At 36.2% G+C, this 12805-nt stretch overlaps 1 protein-coding gene across 1 annotated transcript in view; it reads left to right on the top strand.

Moving 5' to 3' along the window:
• LOC106933741 (protein kinase C-binding protein NELL1-like) overlaps positions 1-12805 on the top strand; it is a 234328-nt gene that overhangs the window by 86498 nt on the left and 135025 nt on the right. Inside the window, exons 8-11 of the mRNA XM_088004458.1 lie at positions 2460-2594; positions 5557-5659; positions 7738-7811; positions 11449-11548. Of these exons, the coding sequence (XP_087860584.1) occupies positions 2460-2594; positions 5557-5659; positions 7738-7811; positions 11449-11548 (412 nt within the window). The remainder of the gene's footprint in view (positions 1-2459; positions 2595-5556; positions 5660-7737; positions 7812-11448; positions 11549-12805) is intronic.

The following is a 12805-nucleotide window of genomic DNA, read 5'->3' as shown; positions in this document are numbered from 1 at the left end:
TTTCTCTCGAGTGAACCTATAATTTCTGAGATGGACCTGCCTGGTAATATCAATGGGACTTTAAAAATCGCCTCACCTTCCACATAGGCAGTTATTTATATACTACTTGTGCTTCTAAACCTTTTACTATGCGCTGCATTTCTGGTTAGAAATGACCTAAACCACATCATAAAGTCTGCTTTACAAAAGCCGAAATCATTTCCCACATTCCGTTTACGGAGAAGATTTAAAGCTCTTCACAGCTCACCTCAGAGGAACTCCTTTCAAACCCACACAAAGATGTATAAAGGTCCAAAATGTTAACTTGATTCTAGTTCAGCAATTCTTCAGTTCAACAACAGGCGTGCCAATTTTTCTGTTGAACTTCTGCATATCTGCATAGAAAGATGAACTGCCTCAGGTAAATAATGGTACATCACCTTTCTGTGTATCTGTTATGTGCACCAGCTTTTTTCTTTTATGAACATGTAAAAAAATAAATAAAAAGCTACCAGCTGAAAGTTTCTGCTCTTTCCTCCATATTGTAAAGGTGCTCTGTTAGATTGAGTTCTGGTGACTGTGGAAGACAGTGTGAGATTGTTTCATCTTTGTCACATGGTGCGTTTTTCTGCTGCAAATAGCCAGAAGAGGTTGGCACACTGTTGTCATAAAGGGAAGACATGGCCAACAACAGAATGCATGCTGATTGTAGCATTTAAGCAATAATCATGTGTTACTACAGGCACAAAAAAACACCATCAGCCTGAATCACTGATACAAGACAGAATGTTTGATTTTAATCTGTTTATGACTAACTCTGACTGAATCATCTATATGTTGCAGTTGAAGTTGAAACTGATCAGATCAGACATTTTTCCAGTCTACGAATGTCTAAATTGTAAAAGATTGCTCAAATTGTAGCCTCTGTTTTCTTGTTTTTAGCTGAGTGAACCGCGATGTGGTCTTTTGCTGCTGTTGAAAACTTTGATATACTCTGACCAGCCAGTCTGGGACCATAAACCATGCAAGTGCGTGTATTTAAATGCATGAAGTGTTTAATGAGTAAACACTTAATGTAGTAAGTGTTAATCACAAAATCAGGTTTCATTTGTATAAAAATATACAAATCAGAAAAATCTAAATATAAAGTTTTGTGCCAGTTCAGATATCCTGATATCTGAACTGACACAGTTTAATATCCTGTATAAAATGTTTATACAGGATGTTGGAGTTGGAAATGGAGACTTTTTCTAGTGCTTTTCTAATCATATTAACAATATGAAGCACTTCACACTAGAGCCTCATTCACCCAGTTTCACACACAAAGTACTTTTAGTTACAATATATACTCTTTACTTTATATTCATTTGACCTCCAAATTTAACATAATCTGTGTCGTGTTTTTGTCTTGTGCCATTTTGGGTTAAACATTCCCTTCCTTCATTTTGTGAAGTAACTTACAATGACCTCTGTTGGTCAATCACATGCAGAGATGGTGACAAAAGATTTTTTCTTCCATTTGAAGATTCTCCTAATCAGTTGATTAATATAGCCTTCATCCTTTATGATTGGTTTTCAACATTTTCCTAAGTTGATGAGCATCTGCGTGAAAACTTTAATGAAGTAACCGAGGAAGTTTGAGGAACTTATTAGAACAGATTTGTTTTTTAGTTGATGGTGTAGGTATCACTTTTTTTTTCTTTTTGCAACAGTTTATTATTTATTACCTGTTAATAATAGAAAGGTGTTATTCATTTAAAAGATTTGGAGTTTATGTAAGAAACGAGTAAAAATTAACACTTTAAATGTCGTATTTTAACTCGTATTCCTACTTAGCGTTACATCTACCTCATCTGTTAACTATAATTAATATCACTGCAAAAGCTAATTGTGTCAGACAGTGTAGCAGTTATCACATTATTCAAGTTAATTTGCTGTTTGATTAGAAAATAATTGACACATTCCTTATTCACAGAATTAATCATTGCTGACAAATGTAGCTCCTAATGTTTTCTTTAAACGTCAAGCAGCTATGCTAACATGTTTGTGGCTACATAATGTTGGCTGAAATGTGGATACATTTTTAACTGTGGCTTTAAAGCTCAGCTCACCTTCAGCCCCCGTCCAAGAGGTGCTGCTTTGCCACATTTCTGAGTTAGTTTGCTGAGAGACAATAGTGGAGAGCTAGTATGAAATAAATTGAAGAAAAATAAATTGATGAAGGTGCACAAATAGGAGGAGAAGGGCAGAGTGGGAGCTGTCATTCCTCTCTGTCATATCTCAGCAGATCATTGCCTGAGGTGAGGAGCTGGAGCTGAATGATGATCCCCTTTTATTTTATTTGCCCTTTAAAAGAGTGACTCTTGGTGGAGAAGCTCTCCGTAAAACTTGACCAGAAGATGAGGAACGGGCGGGGGAGACGGGTGACGAGCAACTATTGTTTTCAGATTTTAAAATGGCTTTTTTGATTGTGTGTGCAGCTGAACTATGCAGAGTCTAGACTGACCCAACTGGAGGGGTGTCACTGCGAGAGGACCTGCAGCGCCAACAACCTGGTGTACCGGGACAAAGAGCTGTGGGTGGAGCCTGAAAACTGCAGGAACTGTGCTTGTAAGGTAAGTATTACCCTGTCAGAAAGCCAAGAAAACTGTTCATTACTATATATTGTCCAATAAACAGTAAAAACTGCAGTATGCTTCAAAGGGGCAGTATTGTGTATTTTCCAAGCACATAATGCCATTTTATAGCACAGTCAAGTAACCGTTACCTTCAGTTGATGTAATAATGCTATACGTATCAAATATGACTTAAAAGAAATTTGACTTGAAATATGATCCCTCTCTTTAAAAGCTCTGCCTTCACTACATCGCTTCTCTATTAACTCTTTAATAACATTTTTACGAACATTGCAATAAGAAATAGCTTGTATAACGAGCTAAGCAGATGTTGAGTTCCACCAGGTGTTTGCTAATTGTTGCTGGCTAGTCTGAAGGAGCAGAGTGGGGCAGTGACAGGGGAGGATTGCTATGTAAGGTGGAAGCTTGGAAGCTGCAGCTCCGAGGAAGAGCTAGGTTCAACCAGGCGTTTTGCACAGCTGAATGGTTGCCATGGAGATTAAAGGATTTCTCGGATATGCATGAAAGAATCAAAGCAACACTCTAGGTATGTTTTTGATGAGAGAATAACATGATGTAAAGCTTAAAGAAAGTCAGTGTTACATAATACTGCCCCTCGGTCAGTTCTTGTCAGGCACGAGTTAAAACGTCATAAATCTGGATCGTCACTAAAACATCTCCACCATGGTTGATGTCTTCCTGTATTAAGGTAATTGTTGAAAATTTACAGTTGGCTAAAAAGAAAAAGAAAAGAAAAACATGCCATAGAAAACCAGAAATCATTATTGCCGTGGAAACGCGTGATTGGTGCGTCTCTAGTGAAAACTCCAGTTATTGTCAGCAAAGATTGCTGCAGGTAATGTTCAGGAGTTTGATCCACAATCCTTCTTTTTTATCTTAGCAGCACATCATTTTTCAAAGCCTTTACAGGATTTCAGAGCAATGCAAAGCCACCAGCAGAAAGTGAATAAAAAATAACCATATATATGACAGCATGACAACTGGAGCTGTTTCAATGCAATGTCACATACTGATGGCAGATCACAACAATAGATTGCAAGTCATTGCAACCCCAAGTTTTCTTAGCATTTTTTTTTTTTCCAATCTTCTCACTCTGTGCCAACCTTCTAACACAGCAAACATTCTCTAATAGGCTTCCTTACCTGGCTGTCTGCATTCAAACATAGGGGCTAGACTTGCAGTGTGTTTAATCAAGGCATTCTTGGTCCTGAGGATTTAGAGTTGCTGCATCAAAGCACATCAAGCACAGTAAAGAGTTTAGTCAGTCTGGTTTCCTCCCCTGGACATGCCATTAACTGATAACCGCTGCGTCCTAGGAGAATCATTTCTGATGACTCATGAAATGAAGAGGCGCTTGCAGAGAGAGATATCAGGCTCAGAAATTAATGCAGTCCTTAAGGGTTTGAATAACTACCTCACATCAACAGGCTACTCAAGAACGGTGCAGTCTCAGTGATTAATGTGGTTTCTTTTATTCTGAAATCTGATGGGTTTTAGTTTAAAACAGTGGAGGCTATAGATCAAACTGGAAGACTCTTTGCATGAAAGCATTTAACACATCATTAACAAGAGTTGCTTTATTCACAGAACGTACTGTGGTTCCCAGTCAGCTGAATAAGAATAAGTTGATAATAAGTGTGAAAAGCAGAACTTTGTCAGTTTTAAACAAAAATGTTTCTATCAGGCACCCCTGGTTCCCTCCACCAAGCAAATGATAGCCTCAAAAAATACCAGACACTTCAGAATGCAGGCAAAGAATATAAGATGAGGGGTGAAATCGAAAAAACCCCACACATCAGCAGTAATCAGGAGGTATAGAACAGGCTTCAGTAGCACTGATAGCTGCAGCAGAGGCAGTGGAACTACTGCGAGTGTGCTACTTGCTCAATATAACTCTATACAAATATGTTTTAGACTTGCCTTAGGCATTATAAGTGCAACTCTGACATTTTGTGTCTAATACCAACTTTTTCAATCGCATCCAAAAAAGAAATGTTGAGATTACATTTTTGCCTAAGCTGGTTCTGAAAGCAATGTTTGAAAAAAAGACCGAGGGATGTTTTCTGTGAATAAATGCAAAGGAGATGGTGTTATTTTTGATGGAGTGTTTTTTTTTTTCAGTTCATGTCAGATCATGCATTAATGGAAGGTTTCTGAGCAGCACTAGCAAAGCAAATTACCACATAGTTAAAAATAAAATATATGTAACATGGAGTTTTGAATGACAAAAGGTTGCTGGGAGAGGACATGTGTCTTTAAAAATGCAAAGTTTCTATTTAAAGCTGTTATGTGATCTTGAATCCAACTGCAAATCTGTGGAGAATCTAAAAGAAACATCCAAGAACATCCAGACCAGAATTTTTTTGATTCATAGCCAATTTATGCAAATAACAAGTTTTAGTCCAACATTATATTAAAGTTGTCATATAAAAATGTTGTATGTTACTTAATTTGACAGCAATGTATATTTTATCCCAACTAGTATTCCTGACATGTTTTGATTCAACTTAGTAAACTCGCTCTTTATTCCGTCACTAAGTTAATGTTAACAGGTTTATTTCTGTGTTTTGATAAGACTTGATGATTTAGCTCATATTTAATTGTGGTTCCATTTACTTGTGTGTAGTTTGAGTTAAGAGAGACAGGAAACTGCAACAACCAACACAGTCTTTCTACTACAGTGAATGTAATTGTAAATTCATTGCATTTTCATGAATGCAATGAATGAATAAGCGGTACATTTTTAATTGGCAGAGTAAACATGCAGCTGTATGATTGGTTGGGATGCAGGTCACATAAAATAATATAATGGGAACAATAAAAGTTGTTGGTTTAGTCATCTAAACGTGTCTTTGTCAAGACCCCCTAGACACAGCAGATTAATTTAACTAATTCGGAAACAAAAATTGTAATTGTTTTTTTTTTCTTAATGATCCAAAAGAACGGTGTGGTGGAGTGTCGCAGGATCTTCTGTCCTCCAGCAAATTGCTCAGATGACATGCTGCCTGTACATGTTGATGGGACTTGCTGTAAAACGTGCCGACGTAAGTATTAGCACATACACCGCATGCAGAAAGTCAGATATAGGCATATCCATCGCAGATCTATGTAGTTACTTTGCAAAATAATGTTTCACAGTGTGCAGATGGATACTGCTTTCACAGCATCTACAAACGAATCGCAGACTGTGACCCCCTGAAATGAACATTGGGCTGTAATTAAAAGCACCAGAATTTGTTTACCTAAATAAACCAGTAATAATTGTTGGGTATTTTAGCAGAGCGTCAGATTGTAGCACTTCACTGGTTTGTTAATTAGACCTGACAAAAAGTCACAATAACATTTCTTAAGGGCTTTCTTGAATTTGTGTGTTTCAAAGTTATTCTTATCACAGTTTCAATTTGTAGTTTAGAAATCCAGTTCAGAAAAAAAATATCTTATCAGTAGCACAGTGGCTTTGGTGCTGCTCTTTATCTTAAAGTATAAAGGTTGCTGCTTGTTAGTACTTTAAACTAAATGTGTATATTTCATAGTCAATATATCAGATTTGTTAAACTATTGGATCACTATTCTGTTTCTTCTTCTTTATTTCCCCCAAATCTATGAAGATCTATAAAGACTAGAACTAACAGAGAGACAGTTTTTACCTGTCATCACCATTCTGAATGCTGTGTTCAATTTGACATGGTCTATTTTAAAGTTTTTTAAAGAAAATCTAGTACAGTTTTAAGTTAACTTTTTTCAAAGTGCAATAAAAGTAATTTTTTATCGTATGTTTTTAAGTTGGACATTTTTATCTATTGAATTTCACACAAATTTATTTGTAGAATGTTTCATTGTTATGATGATAATGACTGTATTCTATTCTAATCTATTCTATTCTATTCTGAGGCATAACATTATGACTAAACAGGTGATGTCAAAAAACTCATCATGGCAGGAAAAATGGATAAGTGGAAGAATTTTAGCAAGTTTGTCAAGAACCGCATAAAGATGACTCGACAACTTGATCAATCAAAACTGATCAAGTTGTTGATCCCTTGACACAGTAGTACAGAGCAGAACAATCAAGGTTCTTTTAGCTTCTTTGAGCAGAATTATTCACCCTGTCACAAGGCAAACATGGTTCAGGAATGTTTTGAGAAGCAAAACAAGCTGGAGGTGTTGACTTGACCTCCAAATTCCCCAAGATCTCAACTGAATTGAGTGTCTGTGTTGTACAAACAGGTCTGATCCACATCACCACTCACAAGCCTAAAACAATCTGCAGCTAACACTGGTAGTACAGCACATCTACCATGACGACCGTAACCCATTCCTCTACTGGGACCACGCACAATTAGGCATGAGGTCATTGTGTTATTTCTAATTAGTGGATTTTGCGGTTTAAAGGCCAAATGCATGGAGAAATTAGACACACTAATGTATATTTTTAAAGTAGTTTCAATTAGATGAACAACTAGCATAACTAGTGTTGTTCTATCAGCATGAAGCAAAGATCACAGCTGTCTTCAATACACGCTGATATATAAGCAATATTTCAAAGGTTTAAGCACACAGATTTCTAGCATGGACTCCCAGACACACAGACAGCTGTGCCTTTCTTAATACACTGCATAAAAAAAGAAAGAAATCCCTGAAGAATAGAGCGCCTGAATAATTTCAGCCCTCCTTCGCCTCCCTCTGTCCCTCCGCTCACTCCTCCTTCCTCCTCTTCCTCCTCTGCGAACATCAGAGCTCTGGCACAGAAGAACGAGGAAGCTGTGCTCCTGAGCTGTGACAGAGCATGCTGTGGTCCAGCACCCTGGAGAGGAGGAAAGCAGGACTTCGCATCATGTGGCTCACTTACTATTTCTGATTTATCACCAGAGGGATATGCTATAAGACCTTCATCTATTGTGTTCCTAATGTGCTGTTTCGTTTCGCCTCCACTTAAGCTCATCAGCAAGGAAAAAAAAAATGTTGCAGCTACATTTAAAAATGCAGACCTTTACACTTGAAACTTTCTTTCCCTTTATTGCTTGTACTTGGTTAGCCAAAAGGTTTTTATTTCTTGCAGCTACTTTATTTATTTTGAAGAAAACAACAGCATTTTAATCTAATAATTTTCTATCATCTGCAGCTAAGTGTACCTACATGGGACAGACGTTTTCAGAGGGTCAACGCTTTCTTTCCAGGACTTGCAGGGAATGCAAGGTATAATTTTTTTGATATGCTTATCCTTTCTCTAGCATTTATCATCTTATCTACAATAATGTCACCAGGCACATCTTTTCAGGGTAAATGTACAATGATTGCATGCAGTGGACCACTTGGTGTGTAATTCAATTAGCCATCAGGCTGTATTAGTTTTCCCACCCTCCTACAATCTGTTCAATCTGCCTATTTTTACTCTAATGGTGAGATAGCCAGGTAATTAGAATAACTCATGAAGCCAGCTAAACAAAGGCCTGAGCCTGATTGAAACTCCATCACTGCGAGGTTTATAATGGGAGTCATTTTTCCAGATCAGCAAGGAATAAATGTTAGTTTTCCTCAGCGAGAAAGCCTTTATCTTTAAAGATAGCATTTTATGGAGGAAATTACCATTGTATTAATGTAACTGCTTATAAATAAGCACATAGGGGATTATTGGACACTTCATTAATCCCCTGAAAGCCACAAATATCACCATACTTTATTCTAAGGCTTCATTTCAAGCTTTCAGGAAATTTTACTCTTAAAAATGGATATGAATGACCAATTTGTATTGTTTGATTTCAAGAAAGAGCTGTTTTTCTTTGTCAGGGTTTCTGTTTTGGACCATAATATGCAGTACATTAAAGGCAGGTGACCCAAGCTGTGTGACCCTGAGTATGGTTTTTGAGTCATGTTGCAAATTGTGCTGGTGCCAAATCTCTGATACAAGTGATAATGAAGTTATCCTTTAATTACTGTATGGTTGGAATTGAATCTGATATTTTGTCAAAATTGACAGTTCAGGTTTCAGGCCAATCAACTGCTCAGAAACTGGAAAAGCCCATTTTTTCTTTGATTGGTTGTGATCAATGATCATTTTCAAACCTAACAAACATGTTAGGTTTCTATAGTGCACTACACTGAGTTCAGTGAAAATCAGATAAGAGTTTGTGACTTTTGCCCTGATAAATGGAGTTAAGGTTTGAAAATAAGAGGAACTTCACTTTTATCAATGCAGCTAATTTTTTATTGGAATATTGATCTTAATCATCGAAGCAAAGACTCTGCAATGTATCCTGAGCTTCTGTTGCCAATTTAAAATTTTAGGTTGTGAAATAACTTAAATTAGATCTATGCCTTGGGTAAAAATACTAACTCTGTAATTACAAAATCCCACAAACAGGATTTAATATTTTTAAAAAGCTTATGTACTGGAAACCTCAGCGGTTTGGTGCATCTCGATTTGAATTAGATTTATGCTACTACTTAAATTTCATTAGAGTGAGCCTTGTTAACAGTGTTAGCAAGAGTTAACACAGAAAGCTCAGCAAATTAAATTAAAGTCAATCCTTAGAGCCTTTGGCAGTAAAGAAAAAATATTTATATACAGTTTTAATTGGTTAACTTTCGAAAGAAAGTACCTGTAGGATTAACATATAATTTAATAACAAAAAAAAATCAAATGAGTGGATTGCTTGCTTTAGAAATGTTGCTCTAAAGCAGTTTATTTTAGTTATGAAAGATACACCATGAAAGGGAGCTGTGAAGGACAAAAGTAATATATTGATTTTGGGCGAAAGACCTTGAGAAATCACTGAGGACTCCCTACATGCTTACATACCAGCCAGGCTGCTGCAGTCAGTGCACCGTTGTTTAAAAACCCATATAAGCCGTTTTTATTTATTTTTGTGTCCTTGCTTTGGTTGCAAGTTCATCTTTGCCTTAACAGTTTCAGTATTGATAGCCATTTTCCATTTGTGACCAATATAGTCAGACTTCACATTTCTTTCTTTTTTGTGTCAACGTCCTAAAGGAGTGTCCTGAAATATCCTAGTTTTGTCACATTTTCTCCTTGACAGTAAAGTTTTATAACACTTTTCTAAACTGTTAAACTCATAATGTTCAGATTAATGTTGAAATGCATTCATACACCCCTTGAATATTTTTCACATTTTGCCATATTACAACCAAACATTTCAAATGTATGCATTGGGATTTTATAATATAGACCAATATAATAAAGCAAACAACCACCTTAATTCAATTCTTGAATTTGTTTAATTGTATTCAAAGTTAAGCTTTTTATGATCAGAAGTTATTCATGAAGTGAATGTTTTCCATAAAATCTCTTCATGTAAAACAGACAATTATGGGACAACAAATGGTGTAAAGTTTATATGGATTCCAATAAGTCGCCATCAGTGATGGATTGAATTGACACAAGAACCAACATTTGCAGGAGGACTGTTAAAACTAAACCAATAAATAATAACCGCAAAAAGAGCAATGCTTGATTACCTATAGGTTCAGAAATATTGACAAAGTAACCTGATCCCTTTTTAAAATGGGATAATGACAAAAATGATCACAGAAGCAGGAGGAATTATGAACAGAAAATGATGGCTGTGAAGAGGATACTTTTAATAGGTGCTGCTGTTAACTTTATGTTGATTAAAGTTTTATTTTAGATATGATTTAGATCCTTCAGGTATCCACATGTCAAGCCAGAAATGGACTAATTTTACTTTGGATGACTTATGAACGACTGCCTCTTTCTTCCATTGGTGGGTGGCTTCCCCACAACGCAGCAACAGGTTCAACTGAAGGATGGGTTGGTCGGCCCCAGAATAATCAACAAAACCTATTTACTTTAGAAAGTAAAACGGCAGTTTTACAGTTTCTCAGAGTCTAAAATAAGCTGAAATGATTGACTGAAATCTGAGAGGAGAGGAAAAAGTTAGAGAGAGAGAAGTGGAAAAAGAGTAAGAAGAGAACCTTGAACAAAGAAACATTCCAGTTTTAAACGAACACCAGCCCACCTGGGAGGGTGATTCAGTGAATTAAGTTCCACCTGTACAAATCTGAAAAGTGTGGCATATATTTGTTTACAATATGACAGAGTCATCAAGACATGGCTGTCCATCGACACTGGCAGCCGAGGAAATGGCAAACATGGAGGATCTTCAGAGATTCACAACTTGAAATGATCACATAAAACCCTAAACAGTACATATTAACATTTATGGCTGTAAAATGACAAAATGTCAGAAGCTTTTACAAGATGTTGTTGGCCTGCTTGTTATATAATGGATCCCCTTTTATTACCAGTAATGCAGAGATTAGCACTTCCCCTTTTTTTAGCCAATGCTAAATGCTTTTAATAGGTTAGCCTGCTGTGTTGGTGATTGTCAATTTCTAAATATTATATTTCTAAAATAATATATGTTTTGTAGAAAATAATATAAGTTATTCCAATTGTTAAACCATTCAAAATCGGTCTAATTCAAAATTGGCTGCAATAAATGTGCTTTTTATCTTCAGAAGTTAAAGAAAACATGTTTTATCCTTGAGTCTCAATGCAACGCCTACTGAAATCTTCATGTGAAATCTCTAAAGACTCACAACCTACAAAATATTAATGAACATACAAGAAAAGGGAATAATTATCATATTTATACTTATTTCAGAGGCTTAAGACAGAATGTTTGAAGTGATTATATGACTTTGGGTTGCAAGTTTCCACCCTGTAAAAGATTAAATTATATGACTCCATTTTTTTTCTGTCTGAAATAAGTTACCCTTACAGCTTAGACCTTCATGTTTTTGACTCCAGCATTACAAAGTATAATGTCCCGCCTGTATTTTGTCCTTGCAGAACGGCTTGATGGTGAAAGTTACAGAAACATGTCCGGAGATTAACTGCACCACCGGTGAGCAGATCCTACCAGAGGGCAGATGCTGCAATGTTTGCAGAGGTATGGCTTCCATTTACCGCAATCTTTCCGCCATCCACAACTCACCCTCTCTTTGGATCTGTGTGCACCAGTGTTCTCCACAAAGAGTAGTGAAAACAACCCTCTCTTCATGTTGATTAAGCTGGACTCTCGCAATATTTCTCTACCTTTCCGTTCCTGTGAATGTATTTTGTTTTTGTTTCTTTTTTGGCTAAGATAGTTATCAGAGCAGATTGGGCTGTCTTTTGCAGAGCACCTGCTATGCCAATTTGCCTGGGTCCTGCTGCTTTGGCAGGGAACTACTACAAGGTAAATAGGCACCAGTCTGTCAGTAAATACATTGAATAAACAAACTGTATGCAGCTGGCAGTTATGATACTATTAGGCACCATTACGGGAAAAAAGAAAACACAGGGCAAGTTTGGCTGGAAGAAAATTGTGCTCTTGTTTTTGATAAGATTGGCAATATGCCTCACACACACCAAATTTTTTTGAAAGGGAGAGAAAGCATGCATAAGAGAAAGAAAGATGAACAAATATTTATAGTGATTGAAAGGAAAATATACTTAAAAACAAGGAAAAGATGAAAGAAAATAAACGAGAATGATTAGAAAATTAAAGGTGGTGAGAAAAATGTAAGAATCAAAGGAAATGTGTTGGAAAGTGAAGGGAGAAGAAGAATGGATGGCTGTGAGAAGGAATGGGTTGAATAAAGGAACTATCAGCAGGAGACTGAAGAGTGCATGAGTTTATACAGTATGATAGGACTTTGCAATTAAATATTACCTTCCTAGAAATCCTCTTTTTCCCACCCTACTTGTGTGTGTTTATCCACCGTAAATGAAGCAGAATGCAGGACATTATTTCCAAATAAAAAAAAACAAAATCGTACAAAGTAATTTTGATCTAGATCCCAGTGGAAATATCTTGGTACAGTTGAATTAAGAGAAATGAGTAACTTTTCAGCTAGATATCAGAGCTTGTTTTAAGTCAATAATTCCTTAAAATTCATAAAAAACTATTAATATTAGATTATTTTACTTATAACAAGACATTTTTCCCATGTTACAAGTGAAATAATCTGCCAGTGGATACTTTTTAAAATCAGTTTTAACGAATTGACATAAAACAATCTCCTATATCTTGCTGAAACTACTTGTATGTTTTTTCCTATTTCAAGTGCAATAAGATGTTTGCGCTGAAAACTAGACAAGAATATTGGATACAATTTTGTGTTTTTCAGTGTAGTATCTACTTCACAGTTTTTCTGAAATGCAT

The sequence above is a fragment of the Poecilia mexicana genome, unplaced genomic scaffold (assembly GCF_051168715.1).
Source record: "Poecilia mexicana isolate PSO_F unplaced genomic scaffold, ASM5116871v1 scaffold_3, whole genome shotgun sequence".
Classification (NCBI taxonomy): Eukaryota; Metazoa; Chordata; class Actinopteri; order Cyprinodontiformes; family Poeciliidae; genus Poecilia; species Poecilia mexicana.
Note: the sequence above shows the minus strand (reverse complement) of the source record. Positions and strands in the feature narration are given on the sequence as shown.